This window comes from Benincasa hispida, chromosome 1 (genome assembly GCF_009727055.1).
Source record: "Benincasa hispida cultivar B227 chromosome 1, ASM972705v1, whole genome shotgun sequence".
Classification (NCBI taxonomy): domain Eukaryota; kingdom Viridiplantae; phylum Streptophyta; class Magnoliopsida; order Cucurbitales; family Cucurbitaceae; genus Benincasa; species Benincasa hispida.
Genome location: NC_052349.1, coordinates 41712579 through 41726008, shown reverse-complemented (window position 1 = coordinate 41726008; position 13430 = coordinate 41712579). Strand labels below are relative to the sequence as shown.

The 13430-nt window shown below is 29.2% G+C and overlaps 1 protein-coding gene across 2 annotated transcripts; it reads right to left on the bottom strand.

The window, feature by feature from the left end:
- Window positions 1-1469: 1469 nt before the first annotated feature.
- LOC120074092 (S-adenosylmethionine decarboxylase proenzyme-like) lies at window positions 1470-4598 on the bottom strand. Of its 2 annotated transcripts, XM_039027090.1 has the most exons (4): window positions 4440-4598; window positions 4194-4275; window positions 3134-3288; window positions 1470-3043 (listed from the first exon to the last, which is right to left on the bottom strand). In XM_039027090.1, the coding sequence occupies exon 4, from the start codon at window positions 2877-2879 to the stop codon at window positions 1785-1787; it is 1095 nt and encodes a 364-aa protein (XP_038883018.1). In that variant the 5' UTR covers window positions 2880-3043; window positions 3134-3288; window positions 4194-4275; window positions 4440-4598; the 3' UTR covers window positions 1470-1784. The 2 variants fall into 2 exon arrangements, with proteins under 2 accessions (XP_038883018.1, XP_038883026.1); XM_039027098.1 differs by lacking the exon at window positions 4194-4275 and having other exon boundaries at window positions 4440-4591.
- Window positions 4599-13430: the final 8832 nt, after the last annotated feature.

Sequence of the window (13430 nt, the reverse complement as noted above, 5' to 3'; positions counted from 1 at the left end):
ATAAAAAATAAAAAGATAAAATAATTACCAAATATGATGTTAGTAAATAGTATACTATGCAATAGTATCTTTGGAGTACTTTTTAGTCAAAAGCACTCTCTACAAATTCACTTTTTTTAGGCTAAGAAAAAGTTAGTTCTACCACTCATCGAATGAGTCATAACTCCAATATTTTCTCTCCTCTTTTTGCCATTTCAATCCACCACTTCAATCCATCACCATTTTACCTTCCCATTCCTAATTAGTATAATTTAATTATATTAGCCAAACAAGCTTATTATTTCAATTATTATCATATTGGTATAATTTAAATTTTATTTTAACTTTTCATTTAACATTTTATATGATTTGAATTTCAATTACTTTTATTGAATCTATAAAAGTTCAAGAAAAATTAATAAAAAATTGAATCTGATAAGTTTGAAAATAGATGTAACAAAATATATTAGTATAGAATGATATTATTATAGTTATTTAAGAAAATTACTTTAAATGATAAAACTGCTAAAAAATATTTACAACTAATATTTTGGTTCATTCTCCTGTTTTTTAAAACAACCTATAAATTTTATTTAAATGGTCAAAAATTTAGCAAATTTTTAGGAAAGCCAAAGTTAAAAACGGATATTTATAAGTTTTTATAGGTTGGTTAAAATTTAGAATTGAAATTAATAAATAAATTATTTTACAAAGTTACAGATTTCCCTTCAAAAGATTGCAAAAACAATATGAAATGAAGCGTTAAACTTATACCACAATCAAGAGTTGTAGTTCTCACCAAATCTAAAAGAGCCGAGCACTATTCAAAGTGTTGGAAATGATCAACCTTTTGGCAGATAGCAATTTTCATTTTGCAAAGATCTCTCTAGCTTCTCCGGTCCCTCCCTTGTCTCCTCATTATTATCCCCTTTTCACTATAGTTGGCCTATCTTTCTATACTCTCCATTTTCCATAACAATAACAATTCTAATAATTAGTAAATATTATCTTTTTGGTTTCTGCATTTTGAATAATAAGTACATATAATCTCATATTTCAAATAAATCATTTTAACCCTCAAGTTTAAGGATATGTTTAAAATGTCTCTTTACAAATAAATTGATTACTACTAGATTTATGTGACTTAAAAACCCCAAGCAAACTCTATTAACAAGGGGTGAAAGAGAAAGGAAGAAAGAAGAGAAACACATCAAAATCTTTTCAAGTTAACTTGCCCCGCAAACCATCTAAGTAAACCTTTTATTTAAATTTAATCAATCTATTTGTAGAGAGATATATTAAACCTCCCCTTAAAAACTCATGATCGCACCCAAGAAGACATTTTTCCTAATTATTATATATGAAAAGCCGAAGGGAAAAAAAAGAGGAAGAAAAAAGAAAAAGTCGAAATCTGCAACATCACCCAGATGCCATGATTGCATAAATAAAGCAATATTTAAAAGGTAAATTATTCCAACAAAACAAAGTCATGATAAAATAAGAAAATACGATTGATAAGTTTCAAGATAACAATAATATGATGCAAAAGCACACAACAGAAAAGCAGACTTCCAGGACACAACAGGCTTCCCACCTGGGAATTATTAGCAGAATCAAACACAACTCCAAAAACAAGACATTATTAATGAAAAACAGGACTTCTAATATGCTGCTTACACACGCCGAAGGCAGCTTAATTTTTTTTCTTTTTCTCAGAATATGACCGACCCCCAAGATACTTCTTTGTTTATTCATTACTAGTAAGATTAAAAAAAAAAAAACACGACCAAAAGTTGATGAAAGTTCTAATACTTCCCAACTTCCTCGTCCTTCTCGTCCTCGCTCCAACATTTCAAAAGGGTTGACCTCGGAGATGAGGCATAATCTCCTCCAGTCTTCATAAAGCTCTGGTAGATGACGGTTCCATTTTCCCCCAGCAATTCACAACTCTTCTCACCACCCACATACCCCTTCAATTCCAGGCAGAGCAAATCTTCCAGATTCTCACCGACGACATCTGAATGGAGGGCAACAGAAAAATCAGATGGCTGAAAGCATGCCAGCACCCTCACAATCAGCTTAGACAGATTCATGTCGTCAAAGTCATAACCAGCTGCTTCAAAGCTTGCATAACTAAACCCATCTTCTGGGGTTACATGGATTGTAGACTCCGCATCTCCTTCGATGGCATTCATGGAATAACCACAAGGGTCAAACTCGAAGTCGCATATTTCAGACTTTGGGAGAATTTTCCTAATACCGGAGTTTTCAGTCATTACAGCAGCAGAACTTGTGTCCGTTTTGAAGAAGACAGACGCCTTCTCCTTGTCTAAGCCAGTCATGCACATTTCCAGGGTATAAACGGGGTTATTGGTTTGACTCCCCATGATGGCACAGGCAGAGTAAACGTGCCATTTCCTTGTTTCATCAGGACTTCCCATTACATAAGCAGAGCCGTTGAGGCCAAGCTTGGCTAAATAGCCATCAAGGACGGCAACTTCCTCAGAGAAGCTGCGATGGGGAAAAGACTGGGCACCAGGAAAGATAAAGCTGCCACGAGTGTACCTCACAGACTTCACAGTAAGAGACAGAGAATCAGCTAACTTCAGCAGAGCTGGGATGGAGAGAAGCAGCTTAGTAGTGCCACAAGTTTTGATGATGAACTTGTATGGGTACACAAAGAGGCTCGACTCTGACAGGACATACGAATCAAGAAAGTCATTTGACAAAGAGTCGACAATGGTGCACTCAGCTAGTGTCAGGATTTCATCCAACTGTGCCTTTGACAGCGCACGGAGACCCATGCCCCTAGGGTCAGCAAAAATACTTGGCTCAAAGAATGATACTTCAAGCCTCTTTTCATAGCCTTCAAATCCGATAGCAGAGGTTGGAAACGTCATCTTTTCTTAAAAGGAAGCTAATGATGTTGAGAGATAGAACGAGAGAACGAGGAAAGTAGAGAGTATTGAAGAAAAACGACAAACTAAAAATTATAATGAAACTAAGAATCCTGGGGCACAGGGTAAACGGAACTCAGCAAATCTCAGGATGGCTTTCGAACGCACTGCAGAAAAACAAAAAGATTAGTCATTAGCCAACACAACAATAATATACTAAAAGAACAAACTCGGCCTAGTAAGAAGTAGAAACATACGTTGGAGTAAGCAGCAGATCTGAACTTCTTGATTCCACCGTGTGGCCTGACGTCTTCAATGCTGTATCCGAGGGGAGCTTCGTAGAAAAGGGATTTACTACTACTACTACTGCTAGACTTCTTCTTACCACCTTTTGACTCCATTAAATCATTCGCTGCATAGATAGAGATAAAACCCCAAAATGAAATCAGAGAAGTATCAACCTTAAAGAGAATACACCACCACCAAAATTCATAGACGGGAGTCTGATTCGCTAACATCAGAGCCCGAGTAGATGTTGATTAAATAAATATAACTCAATCCATCAAAAGTGAATCCAATTGAAGAGAACAATATGAAAATACAAAAAGCGAACAAAATGGAGCAGCCATGGGATAAAAGACAAACATGGATTTCATACAAAAACGTTATCCGAACAAAGTAAAAGTTATATAGAAAAATAATAATAATAATAATAATAATAGAGCATATAGATCTGCAATCATGAAATACTGCTTTATGAAAAAGCAAACAGATTAAAGCAAAATATGCAACAAAACCCGTGCAAGAAAATCAAATGATCCTCCTTCCTATTATTGCTCTATTATTATAAAAGTAAAACGAAAACCCCTCTTTCCGTATTTGAAAAAGTAAACCCTTATTACCCTACCCCCCTCGTTATCTTCGCCATGAAATCAACCATTAAATACACAAAACAAAGTTGATGAAAGAGAACACTTTGCCCAAGAAACCAAATAGTTCATACAGATACAAACGAATACGATTCTTTAAAGATTTTCTCAATTCGGATCACACATCACCATCTCATGATAAAGGAGATGATTTTTAGAAAATCTGGAAAGCCTAGGTTAAAAACGAAATAAAAAACAAATACAAGAGAAGTTACTGATTTTTAAATAAATAAATAATAATAATAATAACCACAAAACGCAAGCAAAAAATCGATCATAATCCCACAAATCAAAGACCCCAAGTCAGAGAATCATCTTAATCATCATCAACAAAATACTTTAAACATCCCATCATCCCGCCATCCCGAGAGAGAGAAAGAGAACGTACCAATAAATACAAAATGTAAAAATCGGTGAACCAGTTAACACCGAGAAACCCTTTTCCTTCGTACTTTTTCTCCAATCAAATCCTATTAAAAAAAAAAAAAAAGAAAAACAAATCGAACTCAGGAAAAGAACAAAAGAAGACCCCAGAAATCAGAATTCCAGAAAGAAAGAACAAACAAAAGAAATCGATAACCCTAACCCTAAAGATCAAAAACAGGAAGAAGAAGAAGAAGAAGAAGAATCTCACCGATATAGTTAGCGGCGGAGAACGAAACCAGAGAAATCCCTAAACGTTGCAAGAAACCAAAACCGAAAGCTAATAAAATCCGAAAGAGAGAGAGAGGATTGATGAGAATTCAAGAGGCAGAAGAACGTTTGCGTTTTTGTGAGGTCTTCTTAAGCGGAGGGATACTTATATACTATAACCATAGCGGAAAAGCCACGCGTTTCGGATTTAATTACGGTTTTGCCCTAACTTTTTTCGCTGCCATTATTCTAGGTATGTGAAATGACAACATCACCCTTTCTCCCTTTTCTAACGCGGGGTGCCAAATTATTATTATTATTATATTTAAAGAATTACCTATATTTCACTAGCTTTTTTCTAAAAAAGACAAATAAGGTTTTTTCCTAATCGTTGAAATCTGTTTATTTAATTTTGGCTTTTTTATATAAATTTATAATATTTATTATGGGCTTTAAAATTCCAAAAAAATAATTATCTTCATTTTTCAAATAATATTTTGTATTTATATAATATTTAAATACATAATATTCAGTCTCAAACTGAGAATATATGTTCATATTAACATTTTTTTTAGTTCTTCGAAGTAATTTTATTAAATATTTAGTAACTTAAAAGTAACCGTTAAAATGGATTTTCTTAAAATAAAAATGGAAATATTTTTTAAGAACGTTATTGGTTTTAAAATTTAAGAGCCAAGACGGATATTTTACCGATTAGGAATTAAAATAGAATAGTATTAGGAAAGCATCAAGGATAAAAGATTTAAGATTTGGATCCTTTTATTCTTTCAAAAATATATATATATATAATAGAGCAATTCGAATTTATTGGTTTTTAATTATCTTCCTTTTCAAAAGAATATATATATATATATTTCCTATATATTTCTAGATGATGAAATGTTTAAATTTTTTGTCTCCTACAGAGTGTAATTTTTAACCTTCCACCATTAAAGAGAATAGTATATATCATTAGCCACATTTATTTCCATGTAAACTTAACTAATCAATAATAATATGAAAGCTGGAGGCAGTTAATTACTATTATTGTTATCAATATCATGTAATCTATATCTATATTTATACTATATTAAATGGGGCATATGAAAAAATCTTTTACCTTTCTATATTGTCCTTCAATTTTAAGAAAATTCACATTATATCCTCCCATCTCTTAATTAATTACTACCCTTTCATCTCTTAACTTAGTTACTATATATCATTTTATCTCTTAGGTTAGTTACTACTTATCACATATTCTATTTACTTCCACTTTTTCATGTGATTGTTTGTTACAATTGTGTTTGATATATATTCGTAAATGTGTTTGATATATATTTGTAACTTACTCTATTTCTCCATATTTACAATATGTTATTCCAAACTTTTCCTTCAAATCTTTACAAAGGAATCGTAAAGGTGGTGAAGCATGACATTGACCTTCTTTTTGTATTGTCTACACTTTCTGGTAAATTGTCTTTTTGTGATTTGAAATTAAATAATTTGTGACATCTCTAATCTAAATTCAAATCTAAATTTTATTTCTTTGCTTTTTTATGTAGAAGGGGTGTTCATGAATTGGGTTGGGTTGGGCTAAAAGACTTTTTAAACCCAACTTAATTGTTCGGATTGTAAATTTTTTTCCAACTCAAATAATTCTTATTAAAAAATGAACCCAACCCAACCCATGAAAATATTTGAATTGTGTTGTTCGGGTTAATCGGGTCATTTATTTAAAATTTTGTTCTAAAAAAAGCAAATAAGATTAACTACTCAACTCCAATTTATATAGTACAAATTTTCTTTCTAAAGTTCAAAAAAACTACTTTTAAGAGTTATTGAATAATAAATTATTAAAAAAACCAACTCAACCCATAAAATTTTCATTTATTTGAATCCAACCCAACCCAAACCGCACGAGTTGAGTTGGATTGATCGGTTTTTTTGGATCATCGAACTTTTTGAACACCCCTAGAGGCTAAGTTCTAAATTTATATCCCTATTATTGTTGTGTACATAGTTATTTCTACTAGCATAACAAATTCTTCTCATTCTCAATTTTAGGTCCATCATCGAAGATGTTTTAGTTCAATCTACCGTTGTAAATTTAGTCAATCTTTTTTTGTTGAGTTTTTTTAAAATTAGTAAGTTAAAATTTTCAAATTTATTTCCAGATCATTATTGTATACACATAGTTCTTTCTCTGGGTATTACAGATTCTTTCCACTCTCAATTCCAAATCCATTATTGTAAATATTTTAGTTCAATCCACCATTATAAATTTATTTTGTATTTTTTTATTGATTTTTTAAAATGAGTAAGTTCAATTTTTCAAATTTATTTCTCTATTATTTGTTAAAATTAGTTCAATTTTTTTTGTTGATTTAGTTCGTGTTTTTCAAGTTTTATATTTTAAGTAAAATACAAAGGTAAATTTATTTTTCTAAATGGACATGTTAGTCTAATTATAGTTTTTTTTTACTTTGTTGTTTTTTTAGTTTTCTTTTCAAAAATTCATATCTTAATTGAATATAGAAAAAGATTCATCAAAATTAAGTATCAATAAACTAAAAAAAGTAAATTCTAGTAACACTTAAAAAATCTTTAAAACGCGAGAAAATTTAGTTATTATAATTTTCTTTTAAAAAAATGGATTTAATAGATTGGATCCTAATATAATAGGAAAAAACATTCAATTTTGTTTACAAAGAGATTTTCTTTATTCAATGTCAAAACTAATAAATATTTATTTACTTTTTTTATTAAATGGAGGAATATAAATCTTATGAAATATTATTTTTCTTTGGTTTTTTTCCAAAAAGCAACCATCAAAAAATTATCCCATAATAAAAGTAATTTATATTTTTATGTCTCTCTTTACCAATTTTACTTCACAAATTTTATTGCAATTATATATTTTTATATTTTAATTATTTTATTTCAAGTTAAACATTTACTAATTAAATTCAATGAATATTCAATCAAATTTAAATTATGCGCGAGTTGAGAAAGTAAAATTGATAAAGAGTGACATAAATGTTTGTATTAATTGAATTTCCAATGTCAAAAACTAGTATTAATAACAGTAATCGATATCACTATCAGTATTGATAATCAGCTATATCAATAACCAATATCAGTAATCTATATCAATAATTTGTATCAATTGTCTATATTGATATCCATAATTAAAGTTAATTTCCATTTTTTTTTGTTTTTATTCGTTATTTTTGTTCTTATGCGCGAGTTTGGATGTGTTTGTAATACATTTTCAAGTGTTTAATTTAAAAAATAAATCATTTTGAAAGAAATTGAAGTGTTTGACAACAGTTTAAAATAGTTTTTCAAATGTATTTTATTTTTATCAAAAGTGTTTAAATAAAAATGAATTTTTTGAAAAAAAGCATTTTTCACGGGTCAATCTAAACCGATCCTTAAACTATGGTTCATCCAATTCCAACAACTCCATGGACCAATCATCATTACAAAAAGAAAATATGGCATTAGAATTGGAACATTAGAGGAGAGCCAAATTTGTTTAGAAAAATTACAACCCCATTCCACATGTTCAATATTCTTCAACTTCTTCCCGCCATAAAGATAAAGGGGTTTAATATCAATTCCTTTCTTTGCTTGATTACATTTTGATTATTATAATTAAAATTATTATTAATTCGTAATTAACTTTTTATTGATATATTGAATATTATTTATTCTTTAAATTATTAATCTATTATAACTATAATAAAATTTTCATGTTTAATTACATGATTAAACGTAAAGATAATTTTTGTTCATAAAATTCTTATAGCATTTTCATGCACAACCAAACACAGTCAGTCATCTTTGATTCCTAAACATTTTATTCTCAGATATAAGGAGCCTTCGAATAATTTCTTATTTTGTTCCTAACTCTCCTAATGGATGATTGAGGAAGTCTTCGTCTTTAGGAAAAGAACTCCACATAATTGCATCGACATTCTAAGAACCATTCTCATTTAATAAGGAGTTGGCATAGGGATATGCTAGGTCTTCATTTACAAACCTTGACTTATTGTTCCTTAATGAACATCACTATGGTGTGTATTTTCTTTTTCTATTTATGGTCATTTCTAGGATGAATCAAGTATAATTTGAAGAAAGTATGGTTATAAGTTAGTATGAAAGAAAATATTCTTGCTTTTCAGCTCATTTGTGATTACATAAAGTTTTTAGGGGTTAAAGAACTTATCAACACCCAAAGGACGTCCTAAAAACCTTTCGATCTAAATCAAATAAAAAATTATTATTTACGAACTAACTACTTATACTACTGAGTAACACAAGTGGCAAGTCTAGATTAAACCACAAGGAAGCATGAAGATTGTTTCTCAAAGCCCATTTTTTATTTGACTATTTATCGTTTTGGTATGTTTCAAGAGGAAATTTTGATTTTGGAATTTTGTGAAATTTTGTGGTATGTTATGTTTTAACTTAAAATTTTGGTTTTTATTTTGAATGTTGAGAAAATTGGTGTAAGCTAATAATTGAAAAAATAAGAGAAATATGAGATTACCTATATGAAAAAAATGATGATATCTATATAATTTATTTTAAAATTGGCTTTTTTTGAACTTAAAAAAACTTCAAAGAAATTTATCAATAAGAGCATTTTTTATTTTTATTTTCTTAGTCACCGGGAATTAATGTGTTTTTGTTCAAATACTAACGATAGAAATATTTTTTAACTTTTATTAAGTTAAGGGTATTTTTGAAATATTTTGAGAGTTCAAAGATATTTTTGAAACAAAATTTTAACGGTTTTCATCTACAACCAATGATAATAGTATTTTTTGAACTTTTTTTTTTTTTTTTGGAGTTCAAGAATATTTTTGAAGCTTTAAAGATATTTTTAATTCAAAATATAAAGTTGATGAATATTTTTTATAATTTAACCTAAAATTTATTATTCGGCAAAAGAAAATGGCTTAATGTCAAAGCCGACGCAACTTTGGGAAGCAATTCTTATCTCGTGATTCCAAATTTCCAGCTATCCATGCCTTGTATTTATTATTATTATTATTGTTTCATCTCCTTAAAATTAATTTTTTAAGCCACAAAGAGTTATCTTCTTAGGGTTATTTTCGACATTACACATGCAAAATAGATTGGAGACGAAGTAACACGAATCATCATGGACCATGCATTTATTTATTTATCCAATTTGTCCAATATTTCCTCTTATTTTATTTGTTTCTTTTTTCTTTTCTTTAGAAAATTTTTATTTGTACTTTCTTAATATTCATTATCATTTTATAAGTTATAAATCGATATCTACTATCAAATACGGTATTATTTTAATACTGTGTAATATTACCTACTAAATGAAATATTATCAACCATATAATTATCTTTTTTAAATAAGTTTAAGTAGTTTAGATGAAAAAAAGTTAATATGTAATGTCACATCTTTTATAGAATTCAAAACGCTATAATTAACTTATTTTAGAAAACATGAAAAATTAATATAAACAAAAGTTCATAACATATTAAACACAATAAATATTATATAGATTTAATTATGTTTTATTATATATAAATGAACCGAAAATAGGGTATATTTGAAATAATATAAACTCTCATTAAAAAGTCTTGTATTCCAAAATAAAATAAAACCTTAATGTTTAACGTCTTATATTTCCTTCTTTTAAAAAAAAATCAGAATATAATTAATAGATTAGATACTAATTATTATTTTAAAAGTTAATTATTCAATCCCATGCCTCGACTGCTCTACGATCATCAAACTAAAAAAATGTTTTCCTTTATTTTATTTTATTATTATTTTGAGTACGTGATTTTACATTTCGATTTTTTAACTTATAGCATGGTTAAAATTTGTTAAGAAAATACTTGGCCCAGGCTATAATAATAACGCAATAAATGAATGTCATCTTTTTAAGCATATTTTCCAACAAAGTTTATTAATAATTTATTGTTGTGAAGTTGAGTAACACAATGGAATACGGATATAGGTAAAATATAATATAATAATAATAAATGTAATATAATATAATATAATATGAAAATTAATGGAATTTTGAAGTTGATTTCTCACCAATGTGCATCATCCTAAGATCCACCAAATGTCACTATTTATAAGTAAAGTGACGAGTAGAATGTAGACTTATATGGACACCAAACATAAATTATTACAAGGCACGTGGACAACATGAAAAATGACATGACTTTTAGGACACTAAGTATTGGGCATCTATTTTTATGATATTTATAATACTTCCCTTAGATGCCCATATATATATATAATATACCTTGTTAAAATCTTATTAGTAAAAACTCAATGGAAAAAACTCAGTGAAGAAAAAATAATACGTATTTCATATAATACATACTCCTAAAAGAATAAAATATATTGACTCTCCCTCACGGAAATATCACTTAAGATCTATGAGTCGCCGCATTACATGTTGTGCACTAATTTTTCAAAAGTTGTGGTTGGTAATGCCTTTGTAAATAAGTTTATCAGGTTATCCTTCGAAAAAATTTGTTGCACAGTGATGTCATCATTCTTTTCAAGATCATGAGTGTAGAAAAGTATCGGTGAAATATGTTTTATTCTATCTCCTTTAACATATCCTCATTTGATTTAGGTTATGCAAGCTGCATTGTCTTCGTATAATATTGTTGAAAGATTTTTATTAGAAGACAAGCCACATATTTTACGAATGTACTGAGTCATTAACTTTGGTCATACACATTCTCGACTAGCCTCGTGAATTGCAAGACTTTCAGCATGATTTGACGAAGTGGTCGTTATGGTCTGTTTCACCAATCGCCATAATATAACAGTTCCTCCACATATGAACAGATAACCTGTTTGAGATCTAGCTTTGTGTGGATTAGATAAAGATCCAAAATTTGCATAACCCAACTATATCAATAATTTGATTTATTTGAATAAAATAAACTCATATCGATTGTTCCTCGGAGATAACAGAGTATATGTTTAATTTCGTTCCAATATCCTTTTGTAGGAGAAGAATTATATCTAGCTAATAAATTTACTAAAAATGTAATATATGGTCTTGTATTATTACCAAAATACATAAGTACACCAATTGTACAAAGATATGGTATTTCAAGACTAAGTAGTTCTTCATTATCGTCTCGAGGTCGAAATATAACTTTCTTTATATCAAATGAACGGACTTCCATTGGAATATTTAATGAATGTACTTTGTCTATATAAAATCTTTTCGAGATTTTTCCTGTATAAGCTGACTAATGAATAAATATTCTATCTGTTAAATGCTCAATTTGCAGACCAAGACAAAATTGTGTTTTTCTAAGATCTTTCATCTCAATTTCTTTCTTAAGATATTCTATTGCCTTTGGAAGCTTTTCAGAAGTTCAAATTATATTCAAGTCATCAACATATACAGTTATAATAGCAAATCCTGGTTGTGATTTCTTTACAAAAACATACAAACATATTAGATTATTTTGATATCCTTATTTCAATAAATATTCACTCAGGCGATTATACCACATTCGTCCTGATTGTTTCAATCCATATAGTGATCTCTATAACTTTATTGAATGTCATTCTCGAGATTTTGATGTATATGTTTCAAGTATCTTAAATCCTTCTGAGATTCTCATATAAATATCATTATCAAGAGATCCATATAAATATGTTGTAATTACATCCCTATGATGCATATCCAGACTTTCATACACAGTCAGGCCAATTAAATATATTAGTGTGATTGCATCCATCACTAGAGAATATGTCTCCTCATAATCAATATCAGGTCTTTGTGAAAAATCTCGTGCAACTAGTCTTGCTTTGTATCTTGTGACCTAATTATTTTCATTTCTTTTTCTCATAAATACCCATTTGTATCCCACATGTGTTGACACCTTCTGGTGTTCAGACTACTAGTCCAAATATCTGTCGTTTTGAAAGTGAGTTTAATTCTGTCTCGATTGCTTATTGCCACAGAAGCTAATCTTTTCTATATCGACATTATTCTACAAATTTTGGTTCAGGATCCTCATTTTCAGATATAATATCAAGAGCAACATTATACACAAAAATATTGTCAATAACTACATTAGTTCGATTCTATCTTTTTCCTATCATGACATGGTTTATTGAAATCACATTATTATCTTTAGGTATTTCACTTTCCCCACTAATCATATCGAGGATTTCTTCATGGATATTTACATGCTCAACCAAATCTGTTTTACTATTAACTATTTTTCGTTTTCGAGGACTTTTATCTTTGAAACCCACCGGTCTACCACGCTTCTGTCATGTTCCAAACTCATTAGTGACAACTTGTTGTGTTGGGATATCAATTTTTTATGGAATATTTGTAACTGGTATATATGACTTGGTTACTTTCTTTGCATCTATAAATGTATCTAGTAATTGATTGCTATGTTTTACAAATGAATTGTTTTCTGAACTTCAAGTTCATATTGATCTGTATAGGGATATAAATGAGACAATAACGATGCATTCCATGTAATTTATTTTTCCAATTTCTTAATCCCTCCCCCAAATATTGAAAAATTTGTCTCATTAAAATGATAATCAACAAATCATGCAATAAATATATCACTCGTTGGGGGTTGGGTATTTGATAATTGATGGGGAATCATATCCAACATATATTCCTAACTTCTTTTTAGGACCCATCTTAGTGCGTTGTGATTGAGCAATTGGAACATATACTACACATCCAAAAATTCTCAGATAGAAAATATTTGGCTCATGACCATAAGCTAATTGTAATGGCAAGTACTTATGATAAGCTATTGACCTAATGCATACAAGTGACGCTGCATGCAAAATAGCATGTCCCCATACAAATGAATGAAGCTTAGCTCTTATAAGTAATGGTCTTGCAATTAATTGCAAATGTTTTATAAATGATTCTGCTAAACCATTTTATGTATGAACATGAGCTACATGATGTTC

Excerpts from the sequence above, each read along its gene's own strand:
- LOC120074092 (XM_039027090.1), bottom strand. The coding sequence starts at position 2,879 with ATGACGTTTCCAACCTCTGCTATCGGATTTGAAGGCTATGAAAAGAGG.